This window comes from Panthera onca, chromosome A1 (genome assembly GCF_046562875.1).
Source record: "Panthera onca isolate mPanOnc1 chromosome A1, mPanOnc1 haplotype 2, whole genome shotgun sequence".
NCBI classification, from domain to species: Eukaryota; Metazoa; Chordata; class Mammalia; order Carnivora; family Felidae; genus Panthera; species Panthera onca.
Window position 1 is genome coordinate 30,862,389 of NC_138339.1, and position 22,813 is coordinate 30,885,201.

General features: G+C 42.4%; 1 protein-coding gene across 2 annotated transcripts in view; it reads left to right on the forward strand.

Moving 5' to 3' along the window:
- EGFLAM (EGF like, fibronectin type III and laminin G domains) overlaps positions 1-22,813 on the forward strand; it is a 185,776-nt gene that overhangs the window by 71,369 nt on the left and 91,594 nt on the right. For both annotated transcript variants that reach the window (XM_078445081.2, XM_078445082.2), the window contains exons 5-6: positions 2,668-2,785; positions 4,043-4,178. In XM_078445081.2, coding sequence (XP_078301207.2) covers positions 2,668-2,785; positions 4,043-4,178 — 254 coding nt within the window. The remainder of the gene's footprint in view (positions 1-2,667; positions 2,786-4,042; positions 4,179-22,813) is intronic.

Here is a 22,813-nt window from a genome sequence, read left to right on the forward strand (position 1 = left end):
AAATTTGCGCCCTGCCAAGTTCTGAAGTATGCCTGGAATACAGAATGCAAGGAAGGGAAGAGGCATGAGATGATGCTGGAAGGATGAACAGGGGGACACACTGGGCTATTCTAAGGGGATTTTTAAATGGGAAGTGAGAGGCTCAGATTTGACGTTTAGGAACATAACCGTAGCAGGTGGAGTCTACGCTGGTGATGGAGGCAGCGTGGGTAGCAGGGAAAATTGAACCCCCTGTCAAAATTATGAGGACTTGCGCTTAAGTGGCCATGAGGATAGATCGAAATAGATTCCAGTGATGTGAGAGAGTCCTGGTGCCTGTGTTGGTAACTGACTGAATGGTGGTTAGAGAGGAGGGGTGAACACAAAGGGGCAAGTGTCAAGAACTTGTGGTTTGGGTAATGAGGAGAGAGAGCACAAGAGGGGAGGCAGTTTCTTATTTGGTTTTCAGTAGCAGGAGGAGGAACGATTAGTTGAGCTTTGGTTATGTCGAACTTGAGTGGCTTGGTGTTGTTGGGTAGAGATGTCCTAGAGACAGTCACAAACCCATGTCTGGACATCAAGAGGCAGGTCAGAACTGAGAGGCAGATTTGGAAGATGTCAAGTGAAGGTGGTGCTAGAAGCTAAGGACGTAGTAGATGAGCTGCCCCAAGCAAGACTACAGAGTGAGATGGCAAGATGGTGAGGGGTGAGACCCTGAGAAGGACCAACACGTACGGGGCAAGCAGAGAGTGGGGAGTGGGTGGAGAATATTGAGAAGGAGCAATGAGAGAAGTAGAAGGAGACCAAGAAGGAGCCAAGAAGGCTTCCAAGGGAACCAAGAAATTTAAGAAGCAAGGATAAGCAACAGTATTGAAAGGTGCAAAAAGTCATGCATGGAGAGTCATTTCCATTGGATTTACTACAGAGTTATGTAGTAACTTTGGTAAGAGCATCTCAATAGGTTTATAGTGTAGAGAGGCCTGGTGAGAAGTGAATCGGAGGAGAGAAAGTGGAGGTAACCCCTGCCCCTGTAGAGAGGAGGTGGGTGTATGCGTGCTGACCATTTTTAAGGTGGGAGAGATGAACACAGTAAATAGAGAAGGACCAGGGAGGTAAGAGAGGGGAAGGAGTTATAGAGGGTGGACAACGGATATAATTCAGAGCACAGGGGAGGAGCTAAGCCCTGGACCAGGGGTTCCTACACCAGGCTGCCCATTAGCCTGAGCTGAGGGCTTTAAACTGCCCACCAGAGCCCAGCCTTCCATGGACTCTGATGTAGGTAGTCTGGAGTGGAGTCCAGGCACTGGTAATTTTTAGCGATTCTAACGTGCACTCAAAGTTAAGAACTACTGTAGTACGTCTTCGGTAACTATTTGTTGAATGCTTTAAAAGTTTTTTTGATCAGTGGGTGAATTCTCCTTAGCAACAGTGAAGAAGGTTTGGTCATCTGCAGAAGAGGTGACGAGGAAACACAAGGCAGGATCCCTGCTCTCAAGTCGCTGACAATCCCATAGGAGAAATAGTAGCACATGGTTTGTAGTAGAGGAAAGTACTAGATTAGTGGCACAACAGTCGGTAGGGTAAGATTAGGTCGGGTGGTCAGGAGTAATGGGGAAGATTTGGGTCTCAGAGAAGTGTTGGAGCCTAGCTACGCAGAGAAGAGCAAGGGCCCCACACACTCAAGTCAGCAGCCATTACCACCGTTTCTTGAGGACGGCTTCGGTACCAGCCACTTTACACACATTATCCCAAGTAGTATAGTTCTACAGGATTGTTATATGTCATCTCCATTTTATAGAGGAAGAAGCTGAGGTTCAGGGGATGTGACATCAAGGCCACGGCTAGGAATAAGTGGCAGGATCAGGATTCAAGCCCAGGACTCGTTGATTCCAAAGCCGGTGTCCTTTCCGCTACAGTGTGCTGGGACCAGTGAGACCCAGACTCCCACTTACTGCGCAGCACTGTAGTCCCAGGGACATACTGCTTTTGTCAAAGCCTAAAGTGGAGTGAGTGTTCTTCAGCTGGGGCTTTCTGGTCAGGGCCATTTGTGTAGGTGAAGTTCATATACGCCCTTCATCGATGTGGGGTCCCTGGACCAGCAGCAGCATTTAGAGACTTCTTAGAAATGCACATTTTCAGGCCCCTTCCCAGAGGTACTGAGTCAGAAACCCTGGGGGGTGGGGTGGGGGCCAGACTCAACGATTTAAGCCTTCTTAGAGATTCTGATGCCCTTTAAAATTTGAGAACCAAACTTGGAGTCCCCACTTTAGTACAAATCAAGACATCAGTTTGCTGTTGTGGCTAGTCTCTGAACATCTGTGTTGTGTAAGTGGGGAGAAAGAACTGGTGGGTTCCGACCCTCAAAAAGATTGTTACCTCGATTTTAGCAGCCCAGTTCTCTGATCAAAGAACTCAAATGTTAAAAGTCATATCTGATAGGGAGAATGAGTCTTAGTTCTAGAACAGTGTATAGATTCCAGTAAAGGGTAATTCTCTAGTTGTGGGAAATATGTGATGGTGTTTTCCTTTCTGCAAATTTTAAAACTTGGCCAACCCTAGAGACAGCAAAAGGGTCTCTGTCCCCTGTGGTTTCACAGGGGCCTTGAGATGCAGCCCTCATGGAAATTGTCAGGTTTGCTCTACTAGGACTTCTGGTCATTGACACATTTCCCGTTTGGTGATTGACAGGAGGAAGTGATCGGAGACTTGAAACCAGGCACTGAATATCGAGTGAGTGTAGCAGCTTACAGCCAGACTGGCAAAGGACGGCTTAGCTCTCCTCAGCACGTTACTACTTTGCCCCAAGGTAAAATGGGTTCAATTCATTAAGATTAGGAAAGCGATGGGTGCTATTCATTCATTCCTTCCTTCCATATGTATCGATGAGGACTTACTGTGTGCCAGGCACCATGCTGGGCTCTGGCGGTGAACAAAACTAGGCACAGCCTTTGCCCTCTCAGAACTCAGTGAGGTGGGTGAAGACATTACCTAGTTAACGTGTAGTCACAGATTGTGGTAAATGCTGTAAGAACGTACAAATGGAGACCCCATGTAGGGGTGAGGTAAGAATTCTCTGGGGAGGTGACTGCTAAGTGAAGGTCTGACCAGTAAGTGGGAATCAGAAAGGGGAGGAAGGACAGTGGGAGAAGAGATTTACAGGCAAAGGGAACCCATCAAAGGCTCATTGATGCGGCACCATGCTGGACAATGGGGGACAAAGGTTACTCAATCATCATTGCTCACAAGCTCATTGTGGAGGGAGAGGCAAATGATAGGTGAGTAGATCCAGGGCATCTGAGGTCTGCGCAAAGGGCTCTGGAGCACTCAGGAGGGAGCACCTCCCCTACTCCAGGGATCAGGGAGGGTTTTAGAAAGATCCATATTTTGGGCCCAAACTTTGAAAACTACATAAGATCCTGCTAGCAAGAGAAGACAGGAAAAAATGTTTCTGGCATAAGCAATAGTGTAAACAAAGGCCGAGAGATGTGAAAGTCTAGATATGAAGAGTAATAGCAGTTACCTTGGGGTGATAGGATCATGGGTGACTCTTACATCTTTACCCATGAGGGTATTTCCCAAATGTCCTACCTTTAGGATGCATTCTGATGGTCAAGGCAAAACACACACACACACACACACACACACACACACACACACACACACACAGAAGAACTGAATGTAAGTGACAGCAATGCTCTGCATTCAATTTTCCTTGCAGGTATCAATTCCAACCTGCAAACAGAAATGAAAGGTTACCAGGAGGTGGGAGTGTGGTTGAGGGTTTTAAAGGGTACACTCCATTGTGTGTCCCGGGGCCAGGGGTCCGGACGTAATTTAGTTGGATTTTCAGCCAGGGGGCTGGGGATAGAAGGGAAGACCAACTTTTAGTATCTCAAACCTTACATGGTGAATCCAGTTGTGATTATTTTTTGTGTTTGGTTTGGATTTTGAGGCTGTTCTGAACAGAGATCTTTAGGCAATGGGAAGCACAAGCTTTTTATATATTAAACATCCCCAGCAGCAAAGACCACCGCCAACTCTAGGTGTTTGCTGTCCCACCTAGATTCCTGCCTGCCTCCATCAGCACCCCAGCAGCCACATGTCACTGTGGTCTCTGATTCTGAGGTAGCCCTCTCTTGGAAACCTGGAAAGAGCGAAGGAAGCTCCCCAATTCAGTACTATTCTGTGGAATTCATCAGGTAAGTGTGTGTGTCACATTTAAAAGCCATATGTATTGACCTTGGGTATTCCAAGCGCGATAGGATGCTACATGGAGAGCCGTCTCTGCTGTCTGTGTATTTAAGAGATGACAAAGGCTTGAAGACCTGCATTTTTACTCGGCCCTTGGGCCAGCACCTGTCCCCACTCCTCTTTGGAGCTGGGTCATCTGGTAAACCCATCTGCACTCACCGTACCTCCGCCTCATTTCCCCTTCACAGTCAGGACTATCTTAAGCTCTGAAAACTCCCAAGGCATCATTTGCCAACAAGCCTGCCTGCATTTTCACTCTTGAAACCCGCCTCCCTGGCTTTGCAACATTGCATCTGAAATAAATACCTGATGGTGATTTTTCTTGAGGGAGGGGGGAAAAACATCGATAAGTCATTGTTTCCTTCACATCCTGATTTGCTGTGGGGCCGGTTTCTTGGTTCAGTTTCAGTTTTTTTCTCTCGTCTGCCTCTCCAGTTCTTGTTATTCAGCTTTATCAGAGGGTACAAGAGTGACAAGAAATTCTTCCGAAAGCTTACAGATGTAAAAACATGGATTCTCAATGCTGCTATGTAGTTTTAAGCAAAAATAAGTAAAACTAAACCAAACAAAAACAATGTGCACGCGCTCCCCCCCACCCCCACACACACCAAGCAAAAAGAATTCCTAATCTAAGGTCCTTTCTCTGACTCCAGTAACAGCTGGAGTGTGAACTGAGCACCTGGCTGATGGAAACGTCTGCATAGTTAGTATTCTCTACATTAAAGGCGGGATTTGTCTAAAGCCTGCTGCTTCCTGATTCATAAAGGGACTAGTTCAGCACCTCATTCCTGAGGCTTTCTGACGCTGGGACAGATGATTCTGGCAAGATTTGATTAGCTCTGCTCTGTGGCTTGACTTCCTCGCCTATTCCTTGGTAGTGAAAAATAGATACTTGTTTCTTCAGAGAAGCACTCTGCACGGAGTCCCTTTAATGCCTGAGGACAGAGCTGGTTTCAGGCAGGACTTATTGACTTGCAAGTGGCAGAAGGCTGGAAGAAGACGAGGCAGTTCTATGTTGACTCCTGTGACTCTAAAGTCCGGTGGAAAATCCAGATTCAGGGAAGATGTGATCTGTTCCAGAGCAGCCATTTGTCTCCGTCCATCTCTGTGCTATGCTTTCCCCTGTATTGGCTTCATTTTCAAGAAGGCTTTTCTGATGTGGCAAGACGGCCACCAGGCACTGAAGACTTGCCACCCACTAGCGTAGCTCCCCACAGGAAAAGAGTGGTCATTTCTCAGTGGACCCACTCGAGTCTCAGTGTTCACCTTAGTTGGCCAGGGTTGGGTTCCTCTCCACTCTCTGAGCCAGTCACTGTGGCCAGGGAGGAGGCTACCCTAATTGGGCAAACATTTGTCATATTCTGAGCTCTGGAACTGGTGGGTCATTCGCACCTGAAGTACACGGATGGAGAGAGTTCGGAAGGGTTGGCTCCTCAAAGGAAAATTGTGGTGCTATTAATGAAAGAGGGAAGAAGAGATCCTGAGAAAATTAGAGGAAGGAAATGACGCCCACTGCAAAGTTCCAAACTGATGCTCATCATTGAGGATAATCGGCAAACCTGCTGTTGAACAAATTTGGTAGGCAAAGCTGGAATAGAAGAGATTCTAATGCTCATTCCAAGAGTAAACATGAAACACTGAAAGTCCTAAAACTTCGGCTTGCTCATTTGTAAAACTTGGGCTGAATCTTAACATTTCTGATTCACATTCATTCGTGATACATTTCTGTCTAGCACACCCAAAGCAAAATGTAGTACTTTGAAATTTGGGGAAATGCAATTTTTTTTTTTTTCCCGCTAGCCCAGCAGACTGTCTGTATAACCACCAGCAAAGATGATGGCTACCATTTATTTTTAATTGTGAGCTAAAACATGTATTTTTAAAACTTTTTTTAAGTCTGGCATATTGACAAAAGGTAGACATTGCACCTTCTTAACTTGTGTGCACAACTGAAAGTGGACGATGAAAGTGATTCGCTGGGGTTCGAACCAGAAGAACCGGAAGAGAGCCCTGCCTCCACTACCTGCCGGCCAGGAGGCCCTGCGCTGATCACTTGCAGCCCTGATACTTCAGTCCCTCTTGTAGTTTGGGCTCCCCCGCAGGATAGCCTGGTACAAGGGCTAGAGTGCAAGTGGTTTATTTTATTTGGAAACAGGAATGAGAAAGTGGAAAGGGTGAGACAGGGAAGGAGGATGTATAACTATGTCGCTGAAGTCACTTCTAGAGGTAGCAGGGGCTTCTATGGAGGTTTGATCCCACTGAGCACTCTTTGCAGTATGCAGAATCCCTCTCAAAGGACAGGAGCCATTTACCCACCGGCTTCCGTTCTCCTCTCTTGATTGAGGGTTTCCTTCAGGGGCATAACTTCCCATATTTCTAGGCTCTGCCAGCATGTAGATTAAGGACAAGGATCTCAGGATAGAAGAAGGTGTGATATGAGCACAGCAGGTGATTGAGGTTGGATCCTGGTCTATAAGGCAAATCTGAGCTCACATGAAACTTTCCACCCCCAGCTGCTGCTGCAATCAGGAGTGGGACAAAGGGAGGTGACTTGGAGCCCCAGACATTGACTGCCAGTCCTTATCTGCAATTAGATGGGTGAAAACCTTCCAGCCTTACAGTGGGTGGTCAGGAGGATCAACTGAAATCACATATGAGAGGGAACTTTGTAGATATTAAAACCTACAAAAGTGTAAGATATATATGGGTGTTATGTACCTACATGTAATAATTATACTTCGTCACCAACAAAAATGCATTCTAACATTGAAAACAGTCTCTAACGTTTGAGGGCTCAGGCCCCCAATTTTTATGTACACGCATTTAAAAATTATATACCATTCTAACAACTCTTAATTTTTTTAAAAAAATCTATTTATATTGACCAGTATAACTTTACCATGTTTTCTGAAAAGCTAACTTTGAATTTAAAACTCTTGGACATCTTGGAGTTTCAAATGGAACATGGCAGAATGGGGAAAGCTGACCCCTATTCCCAGCCCCTATACTAGGAATTCTGCCTCTCTGTTTTCTTCCCGAATATGTAGCTTTGGTCAAATGATTTTATCTCAGAACCTCCACTTCCTCATATGTGATATCAAGCTGATGTAATTCTCATTGGAAAATTGTTGGTTACTGTCTTCATAAAGTGTTTCGCAGATATTGAATATCTGTTAGTTTCCTTCCCTCCACACTACTACTTCTTTTTGACAAAGAAAGAAGTTGAGACTCAATTGCTTAAGCTGCTTTGCCAAGGTAAAATGACTGGTTGGGAACAGAATCAAAATTGGAAGTCTCCTGACTTCCAGCTCAGTACTCTTGTGAAGCCCTATATCCCTTTCATGTCTGTGATCCACCTTCAGAAATGGAAGCATAGGGGCGCCTGGGTGGCTCAGTCGGTTGAGCGTCCGACTTCGGCTCAGGTCATGATCTCACAGCTCGTGAGTTCGAGCCCCACGTCGGGCAGGCTCTGTGCTGACAGCTCAGAGCCTGGAGCCTGCTTCTGCTTCTATGTCTCCCTCTCTCTCTGCCCCTAACCCACTCGCATTCTGTCTCTGTCTCTCTCAAAAAAATAAACATTAAAAACTAAAAAATAAAAAAAGAAATGGAAGCATAGACTCAGCCCGCCCAGAGCCCTGCTGGTAAGGATACACGAAGCCTCATCGTAGGCTGCTGTTTGCTGTTGTTCTAGAAAGAAAGCTTTCACAGCTTCTCGTGGTATTTAATGTTTGGCTGCAGAAAAAATCCCCATATCCACTTGTAAACGTCTCAGAGTCTATCCCATTACACGTGAGTGCTCAAGGATAACGTTTAGAGAGAGCTTTTCTGAGGGCTAAATCAGAAACTGCAATTAGCATGAGAAGCTTCTGGGAGTCTTTAGTCATCATTCTATTTTCCCCAGAAAGGTCTGCTTCATTTTAATATTAAATTCTTTTTTGCTCAGATACCTCCTGTGTACAGAAACACCCGTGACAGGTCTTTAGTTTCTTGTTATATCCAAGAGGGAGGCCTTTGGCAAGCCAAGACTAGGAAATTGTAGAAATCAGTTCACCGCCGGAGGTTGTCCTCAGATTTCAACCACCTTAATGTGAAATTCTCTTCCCAGTCCTGTCCCTGGAAGAACAGCTTCTCCTCCATCTCTCTGCCTTGGTAGGCACTTCTACATCAGTTGGTCTTCTTAGTCGATGAGGATAATGATATTAAAGGCTTTGTTAAGAAATAATAGCCTAGGGGCCCCTGGGTGGCTCAGTCGGTTGAGTGTCTGACTTCAGCTCAGGTCATGATCTTGCGGTTCGAGAGTTCAAGCCCTGTGTTGGGCTCTGTGCTGACAGCTCAGAGCCTGGAGCCTGCTTTGGATCCTGTGTCTCCCTCTCTCTCTCTGCCCCTTCCCTGCTCATGCTCTGTCTCTCTCTCTCTCTCTCACTCAAAGATAAATAAACATTAAAAAAATTTTAAAAAGAAGTAGTCTAAAAACCTTTTTAAAAATGATTTAACTGGCTGATAAAAGCTTAACCTGAGGAATTACACTAGACCAGAGTCTGGGGGTACTGACTGCTTACTTGCTAGTTTGGGTGATATTTCAGGTAGACACTGCATATTTATGATGCTGTCTTGAGTCATGGGCTTAGGACCAAGCAAAATTTTGTTTCTCATCCGGCTTCTACCTCCTTAAAATGAAAGACATCCTTAGGGTGACCACCCTGAAGGGGTGCTCTCAGTGTCTTAGTCTCTGGTTCAGGCAAGATGAAGCTTTTCGTTGAGAGTAATCTGATCTCCCCCAGAGTTGGCCTGGGGGCTATTTATTTGCTTCCTCACTAACAGTAGATTTTTTATTTTAGTGTAGAAAAAAATGTGAAGAGGCCGATTCTAAGTAAGCCTAGGCTGTAACATATTTTGCAATGTTTTTCAAACGTTTACCTGCTTTTTTAAAACAGAAAAGCCATGCATTTGAGGTGAAGGAGAAGTTTTTTTTTTCTAAAGTGATACTGAAAATTTCTTTGGAGGCAGCAGTCCTTACTGTTTATTAAAATAAGAACCAAGCATAAATATAGCTACCTATGTTTTGAAATATTTTAGCTATAAATATCTGAGCAATTTTCCTCCTGCCTAAGAATTTCCCCAGGGTAAGTGCCTTTCTCATAAGCAAAAAATATATACTATGGTGGCAATGAAAACTAAAGGCCTAGAAAAATATTCCCTATCTCTGATGTTCCATTTGGGGTGCCATGACCCACATATGCTATCTATCAGGTTGGTTACAGGTGAAAAACAGTTTTCATTTAACTTAAGTATAGTTTTTCTACAAGTGTGACCTGATGGGCTAAAATTGCTTGAGTTTTGCATTGACAGTTGCTGGAAAGGGTAGATTAGAGCTTTCAGTGGCTGTTTACTTTTTGAGTTTTAATTTTAATTCCAGTATAGTTACCATGCAGTGTTATATTAGGTGTAGGTATACAATATAGAAGTTCAACATTTCCACACAGCACCTAGTGCTCACGATGACAAGTGCACTCCTTAATCCCCATCACCTGTTTCACCCATCCCCCCATTCACCTCCCCTCTGGTAACCCTCAGTTTGTTCTCTATAGTTAAGAGTCTGTTTCTTGGTTTGCCTCTCATTCTCTCTTTTCTCCCCTTGCTTGTTTGTTTTGTTTCTTAAATTCCACATATAAATGATAGTGGCTGTTTTTAATTTAAAACAAAAGTCCACACTGGCTTATTTGGGGTACATGTGAAAGTTCAAAATATTTCTGTGTAGGGGCGCCTGGGTGGCGCAGTTGGTTAAGCGTCCGACTTCAGCCAGGTCACGATCTCACGATCCCACGATCCGTGAGTTCGAGCCCCGCATCAGGCTCTGGGCTGATGGCTCAGAGCCTGGAGCCTGTTTCCGATTCTGTGTCTCCCTCTCTCTCTGTCCCTCCCCCGTTCATGCTCTGTCTTTCTCTGTCCCAAAAATAAATAAACGTTGAAAAAAAAAAAAAAAAAAATCAAAATATTTCTGTGTATGTATTAAGGACGCTGGTCAAGAACTGTTGATCTCAATCTCAGCCCAAGACAGTTATCCTAATAAATGAGAAAAAGCAATGCTTGCCCTCTTTTCCCTTTCACACCTTTCTGCTCAAATACTTCCCTGGTCTCTTGCAGATGCCTTCCATAATAAGACTTGCAAAATTCATCTTCACACAGGGCTGCTTCTAAGCCGATTGCAATGCCTACCTATTGGTTTCGCGTGAGAATCTTAAGGTCATACACACTTGGGTGGGTTTTTTAAATTATTGTACAAATTGATATTTTTGTCAAAGCCATCTGTCTTTCCATCCTATCAAAAACTCTTCCTTAATCTGCAAGTAACAAATGAATTTAATTAGTTTGCTCGCAGGAAGTTACCTTGTAAAGGCTGTTACTAAAATAAAGATGAAATCTGGGATTCAGAATAGAAGCTCAATGGATTATGGATTTTCCTTGAATAGTTTTAAGGGATGATGTGATTTGACTCATGGTCAAGGTCACGGCCTATGAAGGTTAAAGTTTCTCATTCAGAATTGAGACTTTAGAGAACAAACGGAGGGGAGGTGGGTGGGGAAGGTGGGTGAAAATGGTGACAGGGATTAAGGAGTGCACTTGTTGTGATGAGTACCTGGTGTTGTGTAGAAGTGTTGAATCACTCTATTGTATACCTGAAGCTGATTTAACACTGTACGGTAACTATACTGGAATTAAAATAAAAATTTTTAAAAAATTTTAACGTTTATTCATTTTTGAGAGAGAGAGAGACAGACAGAACGTAAGCGGAGGAGGGGCAGAGAGCAAAGGAGACAGAGTCTGAAGCAGGCTCCAGGCTCTGAGCTGTCAGCACAGATCCTGACGTGGGGCTTGAACTCATGATCTGTGAGATCATGACCTGAGCTGAAGTTGGTCACTTAACCAACTGAGCCGCCCAGGAGCTCCTAAAAGAAAAACTTAATAAAAAAAAGAATTGAGACTTCTAGTCTGATACTTGGTTTCATCTTTCAAGTTAGAGTTTGTTCAAATGTAGAATCAGAAGACATAGCCCAGAGCTGGCCTCTCTAATCCTGGGCATGAGTTGCTCAATTCTAATTCTTAGCTTCCTTGTGTATAAATAAGGCTGGACCATCTGCCCTCTAGAACCCAGTGACCCTGGTTTGCTGTCCTCGTGACAAAGGTGAGGCAGTACAGACTGGAAGTTTAATGCATAGGCTTTGGGGCTAGCTCCCTGGTCCAACCCTTCCCTCCACCACTTTTAAGCTGTGTCATCTTAGGTAGATTATTTAACTTCTCTTTGTCTCAGACAGAGGAATAAGGATAACAATCTATTTACCTCATGGAGTTGTTTACATGAGTTGATGCACATGAAATGTACAGAACAGCTCCTGGCTCCCAAATGTGCTCAGTCAATGGGAGGAACCATTGCTATGGTGACTTTGGGGATAGATCTCTTCTGCTCTCATACAGAGCCATGTTCTTTCCTGGCTAGAAGTCTTCATGTTTGCTGTTCTCAGCCAGGATAGTTCTTCTACCTCTTTGCCTAGCTATCTCTTGTTCAGCCTTCAGGACCCCTGCTTAAATACCACCTTGTCCAGGAAGCCTTCCTTGAAACCCTGCCCCCTCCCCAGACTAGGTTAGATACACCTGTAACATTTACTTGCAACACTCAACACACTTGCAGTTAATTACTTGTTCAAGGTCTTCCTCACCAGGACATGAGGGCAACATCTTGACGTGTTCCCCTTTGTAGAATATAACACCTAGCATGGGGTAAACATACCATGTGTCAAATAGGTGCTGATGAACATTTGGACATGACAGTCACAGGATTGAACCTAGAGAATGCCAAAACTAGCTGGAACCTCGTATGAGCTCCTCAACCTCTCTGAGCCTTATTTCCCTCCACTGTAAAGTAAGGATGACAATAACAGCTACCTCAGGAGGCTTGTGAATATGAAAAGCTGTGTGTACCATACTTAGAGAAGTGGCTTGTAGAAGATTTTTCGTGTGTTGGAAATGGAAATGTGTTGGCACATGAGCCACAGGGGTTCAATGAACCCTTTACCACTAATCTCAGAGGCCAGTAACCAACGATCTACCTTACCAACTGCAGAAGTGTAAGCCAGGCAAAACCCACCTGGGATCTTCACACACGTCTGCCTCCTCTTTCCCCCCAACCCCAAGTTGGGGTTTTGCTTTGTTTGCTCATCATAAGAGGAATACCAGTAGATGGCAAAGCTTATACCTCATGTATAAGACTAACTGGAAGTTCCCATTGTTATTTTATTTCATGTTGAATGATAACCTGTGTTTTGGAGCTCTTCATAAGATGGAAGTGAATTGCCAACTTTTTGTGTAGCATTTCACTAGAATTTATAGCAATAATTAGGCAAATGGCTACAATATTTAACAGTGATGTAGTCCTTGTGTTGGTTTTCTTGGCCCCAAAAGTATAAAGCTTAAAATATTTAAAGAATTGTTCCTATACAGTTGATTAATTTGGGGAAGAATGGGGGAAAAAAACAAACAAAAAAATCTTCCTTTCTTTTCAAGCAAGTATTTAGGAAGTTGTGCTGTTTAAGTATAAGCCTTCCTTACCACCACCACTAGAATCAGAAAGAAGCAAGAATGGGCTTACTTTGATGTCAGCTGAGATTTCATATTAACAAGTGATGCTTCACAAAAAATTCCTTTTTCTTATCTTTAGTTTCTAAGTAAAAAATCATCTTAGAACCACCTTCTAGGCTGGTGCCTGATCTCAGACATTCTGGTAGCCAGAAAGTTCCTCCACTTAGGGTCAAATGGAAGGGTTGTTCTAAATGTTTTTGCAGAAGTCTGACTTAGAGTTCTACAAATTGATCCTTTAAAGATTCCATCCCTCCTACCATGAGCTATCCTGATGTAATCCCTGGTCAGATTGATGTGAGCTCACATAAATTGAATTCTGGTGTAACAGCATTGGGAGACATTTGTAAACTATAAATGAAAGCATGCTCTCCAGTTGCCCTGCCTGGGACAAATTGCCAGCTGAGTTTATCATTACCCCCATTGTATCTATCTGTTTGTCATTTGGTTGAATTGAACCAATTCATAATTAAAGAAAGAGGCTGGGGTGCCTGGGTGGCTCAGTCGGTTAAGCGGCCGACTTCGGCTCAGGTCATGATCTCGCGGTCCGTGAGTTCGAGCCCCGCGTCGGGCTCTGTGCTGACAGCTCAGAACCTGGAGCCTGTTTCAGATTCTGTGTCTCCCTCTCTCTCTGACCCTCCCCCGTTCATGCTCTGTCTCTCTCTGTCTCAAAAATAAATAAAAATTAAAAAAAAAAATAAAGAAAGAGGCTGAAAGCTGAAGGTCAAATAATACATTTTTTTTTTAACTATGACTAGTTAGTAGTTTAGGATTTTCCTCTGCAATTCATTCTAGTGTAGAACAAATCCTGCATAAAACTAGTCTGTAAAATGGACAGAGAATCAGAGGCTCTTCTGAGTGTGAGGTTTTCTCTTACCCCTGGATAATCTATGGGATCATGTCTCTTCTCTTGGAGTAGGATGCTTAACCTGTAGCCTATAGATCCCCAAGGGGTCCATAGATAGATAGAATTCAAGGGGGTCCCTGGATCTTGGTTGGACAAAAATTACATTCTTAGTTTTATCAACTGAAATTTAATGTCCTTCAAATAGGAATGTAGTCAACAAACTACAGTGGTATTAGCAATTCCCGTGGCTTTGCCACTAATAGAATCACAGGTATGTTATTTTGTCCCTTTACAACTGTTGTACATATCTCATAATACCAGTAATGCTTATCACTACTTTGAAACAATTATAGTTATTTAATCCATCACTAGGCATCATTATTTAATGTACTAATAAAGAAGTACATATATTACCATAATCGTAATATTTTTTTGTTTAGATCATTGTTTTCAGTATAACTGGTGTCTTTTTGCAATCCTAAGGATTTTTTATTTGATGCATTTAAAAATATTCTGAGAAGGGTTCATAGATCTTCCTCAGACTGTTGAAGTGGTACAAAGTTAGAGACTGTTGTCTCAGATCAGAGGTTGGCAAAGTTTTTTTTCACAGGGTCAGTAAATATTTTGTGCTTTCCCACCTATATGGCCTCTGTCTCAACTACACAATTCTGCCATTGGAACAAGAAAGCAGTCATGGACAATAACTAAACAAATGATCATGGTTGGGTCCCAATAAAACTTTATTTTTTTAAATTTTTTTGTATATTTTTTTTATTCTGATACTAACCAATTGTCAGTTAAGGACAATTGGCCTTTTATTTATTTTTTTTTAATATGAAATTTATTGTCAAATTGGTTTCCGTACAACACCCAGTGCTCATCCCAACAGGTGCCCTCCCACACCCCCAATAAAACTTTATTTACAATACCTTGTAGCCGGCTAAAGTTTTCCAACCCCTGATTTAGGACATCTTGTTATTCTTACGGTCAAATTTTGAAGGTATTTCAATTCAGCTTAGCCAGTCTTTATCAGATACTTACTACGTGCATATGTTCATCCAAACATGTATGGATTGAGTATCTTTTATGTGCAAAGTGTGCACAAGAGATTTAGGGGTCAAACAGCAACTGCCCCTGCTTGGACAATCCAGTGGGGAAGGCAGACGAGACCATAGTCCAAGTGGGGAGTGTTGCAGGCAGGAGTGGGGCCCAGGGGCCCAGAGGAATACCAGCTTGACATCTAACTCAGTTTTGAAGGAGTCTGGGAAGGCTTCTTACAGGAGCAAAGAAGGACACATCTGTGATAACCAGGCAAAGAGGAAGGAAGACACAGCATGAAAAGAGTCAGGCTAGAAGAAACTACTTGAGTGATGGCTTGGAGGCAAGAAGATGTTCCTGGAATTGCTTAGAAAATCTGAAGCTTTATGAAGCAAGAGATAAGGCTAGATGGCTAAGAGCAAGAAAGGGTCAGAGCAAAACAGGCATAATAACAGAGCTCATGTTTGTCCTGAAGGGAATAGGGAGCAATGGAGAGTGTTAAGCAGGAAAGGAACATATAGTCTGTCCCTTCAGATCTTTTGAAGGATCATGAAGACATTCCAAGGAACACAGAGATGAGTAAGGCAATCAGCATGCTTAATGAGCACATAGCCTGGCAGGAAAGACAGAAATATAAAATAACATTAGAGGGTGGTATAATCGAAACAAAACAGAGAACGTAGGGGAAGGGAAGGAAAAATAAGATAAAAACAGAGAGAGGCATACCATAAGAGATGCTTAACAATAGGGAACAAACTGAGTGTTGCTGGGGGGAAGGTGGGCAGGGGAGGGATGGGCTAAATGTGTGATGGGCATTAAAGAGGGCACTTGTGATGAGCACTGGGTGTTATATGTAAATGATGAATCACTAAATTCTACTCCTGAAACCAATACTACACTATATGTTAACTAACTTGAATTTACATAAAAACTCGGAAGAAAAAAAAAATGGGTAAATTGTGATAAAAAAATTTAATGGTATGAATGATACTGTCTTCTCTATTACTAAAGAAAAACATTAATGGGGTGCCTGGGTGGCTTAGTCAGTTGAGTGTCAGACTCTTGATTTTGGCTCAGATTATGATCCCCAGGTCATGAGATTGAGCCCGGCATCCGGTCCACACTAAGCATGAAGTCTGCTTGAGATACTCTCTCCCTTTCTCTCCCTCTGCCCCTCTCCCACTTATGCATGCGCTCTCTCTCTCACAGATAAGTAGATCAATAATCATTAAACTCATATAAGAAATGAAAAAAAAAGAAGTTAGTATAATTGGTGTAATATTAGCACTAGATTTAAGGCATGGGAGAATCTTGAGGAGAGTTCTGTTTCTGAGGTGAAGCTGAGAAGGAATAATATGAAGGAAAATATTTAGGAAGGGAGACTCCAAGTAATCCAAGGTTCTCCCCAAAACATTATCTGATGTTGAGGGAAGGAGGCCACACATGTCTCTCGTTTGCTATAATTAGGCTTTCGGTCCACTCCCTCTCAGACCAGTAGAGTGGCCTCTACTGTCAAGGCCATTCTGGATGTTCTGCTGAATCCCCTAGAGGACTGTTTTCTGCACCAACAAATTCCGTTCTCAGAAGTGTTTCCCTAGCAGAATTTAACCGTTCTTAGCCCAGTTTCCTAGTTAAGGTCTGAAGCACACGTGAGCGGCCCTCCTCAGCCCAGCCCCAACTTTCTAGAAGAGAAAGGGTTCTCAAACTGTGAGTAGTTACTCATTAGAAGGTAGTGGGAGCAGTTGAGGCGTCCCGAACAAGAGTTTTTCAAAAGTGAAATAGAACAGAAGAGAGACTATCAGAAGGTATCACACAGATCGGGGCGCCTGGGTGGCGCAGTCGGTTAAGCGTCCGACTTCAGCCAGGTCACGATCTCACGGTCCGTGAGTTCGAGCCCCGCGTCAGGCTCTGGGCTGATGGCTCGGAGCCTGGAGCCTGTTTCCGATTCTGTGTCTCCCTCTCTCTCTGCCCCTCCCCCGTTCATGCTCTGTCTCTCTCTGTCCCAAAAATAAAAAAAAAAAAAAAAAAAAAAAATACTTTTAAGAAGGTATCACACAGAGTAAAACTAGGAATTATTTTATGAAATGTTTGTTTCAGTGTTGTGTTTTGGCATATGTGTGGCGTGTAGAGGGTCACACTGTCCAATGTAGGTCTTCCTGGGGGTCATTCAAAGACTTTGTAGAGCTCGACATATCTAGAGCATTATTTGGAGTTTAATAGGCTTTGTTTGCCACCTGTGGGACATTTGATTAAACTATAAGCCATAGATTTCTTTCCACGACTGACAAAATCTGCTTTCTTTAATCATAGAATTTTAGAGTTGAAAGCTCCATCCAAAGTATTCGAGGGAAAAAAAAAACAACCTTTTTGTCCAGTGTTTTTCAAATTATGGGTCACCACACTTCAGTGGGTGGTAAGATTGATTTAGTGGATTCTTACCAGTATAAAAAAAAAAAAAAAAGGAAAATAACAGATAGAAAAGAAAATAGCAAAGTGAATAGAGTAAGGATAAATATTTTCCTTGAAACTTCTCTTCAGTTTTGTGCTCATGTGCATACATACATATAGGTATAAGTGTATTGCATTACTATGCATAAATGTATTTGTTACCGTGACCCTACATCAGAGTTACTAAACAAAGTCCAACCTCCTGTTCAGAAAGGCACTTGTTACATCCCTGATTGATGGCCATCCAACGTCTGCTTCAACATAGCCATTGATGCAGAATTCAATTTTTCTGAGGCATCTGGCTCCATTGTCCACCATTCCTAAGCCATTAAGGGTTTTCCTTGTAATGTCCTGCCATTGACCTCCCTGTCAGGAACCACTGGTTCTCCTAGTCCAATATGGACAACATGGAGGCAAATTTACCGTCTTCCTTTGACAACAGTCTGTCTCTCACCTAAAGACACTGTCCTATGCTATTTCAAGCCAAGCGGTAGCAGCCCTTTGAACTCTGCCTCAGGAGGAGATGAGTCCAGAGCACCTTCTGCTGAGCGATCGGCCTAGAAGACCACATCTCCCCAGGATATGGGTGCTGAGCTGGTCAACAGCACGTTGTCCAGAGAATTCATATTGAGTTTGTGACCAATTTTTAAAGCCCAGTTTTATGCCCTCTGCCTTCCCCATAGATTTTTGCCATCCCAGGTTTTCTCTATCTTTATATCTGTGCCGGTGGCTTTTTAAGAAGACCTAACATAAGATTTTACATTTATCATTTGAGTTGGCTTTGCCTTATGTTTCTGTATGTGGGGATCATTTTGATATTTTATTCTGTCATGCATCTTATTTTGTAAGGCCACTTCCCAGGCAACTATTTGCATTTCCTAAAATTCTTCTGATTATTTTAGATTTTCTTCTCACTTTTATTGAGGTGTGATTGGCAAATAAAAATTGTATATATTTAGATTGTACCGTGTGATTTTGCGAAGGTATACAATGTGAGGATTTAATATGTATATACATTTGTGTAATAATGGCCACAATCAGGTTAATTAACACATCTGTTACTCCATATAGTTACCTTTGTGTGTGTGGGGTGAGAACAGTTAAGATTTACTCTCTCGGCAAATTTCAAGAATACAATACAGTATTATTGACTATAATCACCACACTGTTCTGTAAGATTCCCAGAACCTTTTCATCTTAAAGCTGACAGTTCGTATTCTTTAACCAACCTCTTGTATTTCCCACACCTCCAGACCTTAGCAACCAACGTTCACCTCTCTGGTTCTTTGAGTTCAACTTTTTTAGATTCCATATATAAAAGTGAGATCATACAATATTTGTCTTTCTCCTTCTGCCTGATTTCATTTAACATAATGTCCTCGTTTCATCTGTGCTCCTGCAAATGGCAGAATTTTCTTCTCATGGCTGAATAATACTTCATTATATATAACTAAATATATACATAAACACACACACACACACACACAGACACACACACACACACCACATCAAAGGCAATAATGTTTTAGTGGTTCAGCTTTATCAAGTCTTTCAAAAACATTCAAAAATAGTTGTTGCTCTATATTTTACTCCTATTTCACAAGTTTATATATTACATTAAATAACATAATTACAATAACAAACACAAAAGTCATCAATAGGTTTTGGAATAAACACAACTGACTCTTGACAAGCCAATAGCTGACTTAGTGGGAACAAATGAAGATCACGGTTAATTTGACAGGTTGGTTAGTAGAGGTTGATAAGGAAAACTTTGACTATGTATGATCTGCACAAAGGTGCCGTATATTCATTCACTTACTTTTGGCTCGTGTTTTTATATGTCATACCCATTTTTTGTATAGATTGATTGATCATTCATTACTGGGAGCCATATATTTACTGTCTTGGGATATTCCGCATTGTATTTTGCATGTAACTAGTACGTAATATGGTCAGATCATACAGAGAGCCGATGTTGCTCTTGTCTCCACTTCACCCAAAGATGCTCTATTCCTTTTCAGCTATCAAAACCCAAATACATTTGAAATCTAACTTAAGTTCTTTCTGGTCTCACATACCTTCCACAGCATTCCATTTCACTACAACCGACCCACTCAAATATAGCTGAACCTTGAACAACATGGGTTCGCACTGTATAGATAAACTTATACATGGATTCTTTTTTGATAAATACAGTAGAGTGCTGTAAATGTATTTTCCTTATGATTTTCTTAATAACGTTATCTATTCTCTTTATTGTAAAAATACGGTATATAATGCTGGTAACATATGAAATTTGTGTTAATTGACTTTGTGCTAATTTGTGTTCATTTATGCTATCGTTAAGTTCTACAGTAGGCTGTTAAATTCTGGGGGAGTCAAGAGTTATACATGGCTTTTGGGCAACACAAGGGCATCAGCACCCCTCACCCCTGTGTTATTCAAAGATCAGCTGTATAACACTTGAAATATGCTATTTTGTACTGGCTTCCTACTGATCCTTAGATATATTATCTCCCCATTAGACTATAAACTCCCTAAGAATGGAATTGTGTTTACAGCTCCGTGGAGCCTCCTAGAATATAGCTTCTGTGATGGATACCCTGTTGATAATCAATCACATGCCAATTGAGTAGCCCGAGGCAGCCACCTGCGGAGTTGATGGTACCAAGAAAAATGATTTTCCACTCAAGACTGACGCTAAAAATAGGCAAGGTGGTCAAAATGCCACAAGAAACGGAATAAGAAAAATAAGACCACCCAGTGGTTCTATGACTTTAGATAAATTACTTTTTTTCCGTGTTCCCATGGGTAGGTTGAGAGACTGGACTAGATCAGTGACTCTTAAAGCTTTGGGGGACGTAATTATCTTTGAGAATCTGATAAAAAGCTAAGGACACTGTACTTAGAAAACTGAAATGATCATGCTCACACATAAAATCTTGCGTGTAATTTCTGAGAGCCTGTAGATATCTGGGCTGGTTGATCTGTAAGATATCTGATAACCAGGCTGGATTCTAACATTGCCAGTGAGTGGTACTGTTTCCACCAAAATGAACCAGTGAGTCTCAATCACTTGAATCAGCTAATTGGGTTTTGAGTAGCCACTGCTGACTGCCCTGTGTCTGCCCCATCAGAACCTTCCCCCTCCCGACCCTCACCGCCCAGACACCTTCCAAAGGCAGTTAATCTCCTGAGATGCAGAATTCCCAACCCCACTCTATCCCACTATTTGGAAAAGTGCTGAAAGTGTCCACCCCGCTGGTGGCTGCCTATTTGTACCTGGGATGGCAGCGTATTCCTAGCTTACTTCCCCCTCAAGCCTTTTTGCTGATGGGGAAATTGGCAGGCTAGTGTTGCTATGGGGATTTGACTGGCAACTTTGTAGTCAGAATAGAATAATTTTCTTCAGTGGAGAAAGATAAAGCTATTGTTTGAGGATGATCTAAGACAATGCTTTTGCCCGGTTATCTCTCTCTCAACCTCACCTTTGCACTTTTGTACCTCAAGAGACGCTGAAAACATTTAAATGCAAAACCCATGACAAAATCAGAGGCAAAATGTTAAAGGTTTTGAACTGGTATTCAGTCCGCATGAGCTTTGCTCTCTCACTTGATATCATGGAATTAAATGTTAATGATTTCAGTTTCTTATTCGCTTAAAATATAGCCTTCTTTCTTGCGTTAAATGAACAAATACAGTATAATCTCCTTTTTGCGTGTGGCGGGGGGCTGTAATTTCCACATGAGGATTGTTTAGATATTTGCAGGCAGTCCTGGGTAAACAGTGGCATGTTCTGAGAGCAATTACATGGCATTTCCTCTATAAATGCCACAGGAAGGCTTAGCAATGGAGAACGGGAGAGTTTTATCTGAAGATCGTATCTTTTCTGTCAACTTTTAGGTATCGCTGGTGGCTTTCCCCTGTGATGTGATTTTGTTCTAATTTAAGTTTGTAAATGTGTTTCCGTCCACTCACTAAGATTTTCTCTTTGGTGACAAAATTAGTTTACACAAGAAGTCCATCTTTAGGGAAAGGATACCAAGAAAGAGACATGACAGAGAAAGACAAATATCATATGACTGCACTCATATGAGGACTTTAAGACACAGAACAGATGAACATAAGGGAAGGGAAGCAAAAATAATATAAAACCAGGGAGGGGGACAAAACATAAGAGACTCTTAAATATGGAGAACAAACAGGGTTGCTGGAGGCGTTGTGGGAGGGGGGATGGGCTACATGGGTAAGGGGCATTAAGGAATCTACTCCTGAAATCATTGTTGCACTATATGCTAACATAATTGGATGTAAATTAAAAAATAGATAATTAAAAAAAAAGAAAAAGAAAAAGAAAGAGACATGAGCCCTGATTTTCTACAGTGAGCATGCCCTGTGACCGCTGCTTCTCCAAACAGATGAATTCTAATGAGACACAGGCCCCACAGACTACTTGCCTGCACGGTGAGCTTGAGGAAGCATCTTCTACTGGGCTTAAGGACTCCGTTTGGCTTTTAATTCCTGCCAATGAGAAACTAAGCAAGCTCACATTCAAGACAGCCATGTATCCTCCGGGCATCTTCTTTCTGCAAAATAAGTCTCTGTTTCCTTGCCTGAGAAGTTGTTCATAAAGGCTAAACATCAATCTTTTTTGCTTTCTGTTATCCTCTAAATATCTGGGAGCAGAGGTATTTAACACTCGAACAACTGAGAAGTGGTCAGGAAGTAAAGGATGGAGAACAGCCTCTCAGCCATGATCACCCCAAGTTTGTGTCCAGTGTCAAAGATCTTCTTAATCCAACCCTTCCTCATCAACCCAACTTGGCCTCACCATTTATCAGCTCTGTGAACTTGGGCAAGTTACTCAAATCATTTAATGGCTCTGTTTCCTCTATAAAAATGAGGGGAGAAGGGTGTTTAATGTAATATCTCCTGCATAGATACTATGATACTACATAGATACTATGTACTATGAAGTACATAGGTACTTCACAAGCACTTGATAGACTAATTATTATTAATTAACTAATAACACAAAGCATCCAGCTAATTAGGCCTTCACACCATCCCCCTCCACGCATGATCATTCCCAAGTTTCATCTTGTGGTTCATATTACCTGGGATGCTCTCCTTTCCCCCTCCAACTGGGAAGCCAGACAGAACAGCGTTGTCCAGTAGAAATACAATGCAGGGGCGCCTGGGTGGCGCAGTCGGTTAAGCGACCGACTTCAGCCAGGTCACGATCTCGCGGTCCGTGAGTTCGAGCCCCGCGTCGGGCTCTGGGCTGATGGCTCGGAGTCTGGAGCCTGTTTCCAATTCTCTGTCTCCCTCTCTCTCTGCCCCTCCCCCGTTCATGCTCTGTCTCTCTCTGTCCCAAAAATAAATTAAAAACGTTGAAAAAAAAAAATTAAAAAAAAAAAATACAATGCAAACCCTGGGTGAAATTTGAAGTTTTTTTTTTCTTAAAAAAATGTTTTTAATGTTTATTTAATTTTGAGAGAGAGACAGGGTGCAACTGGGGAGGGGCAGAGAGAGAGGGAGATACAGAATCTGAAACAGGCTCCAGGCTCTGAGCTGTCAGCATAGAGCCCAACGCGGAACTCAAACTCATGAACT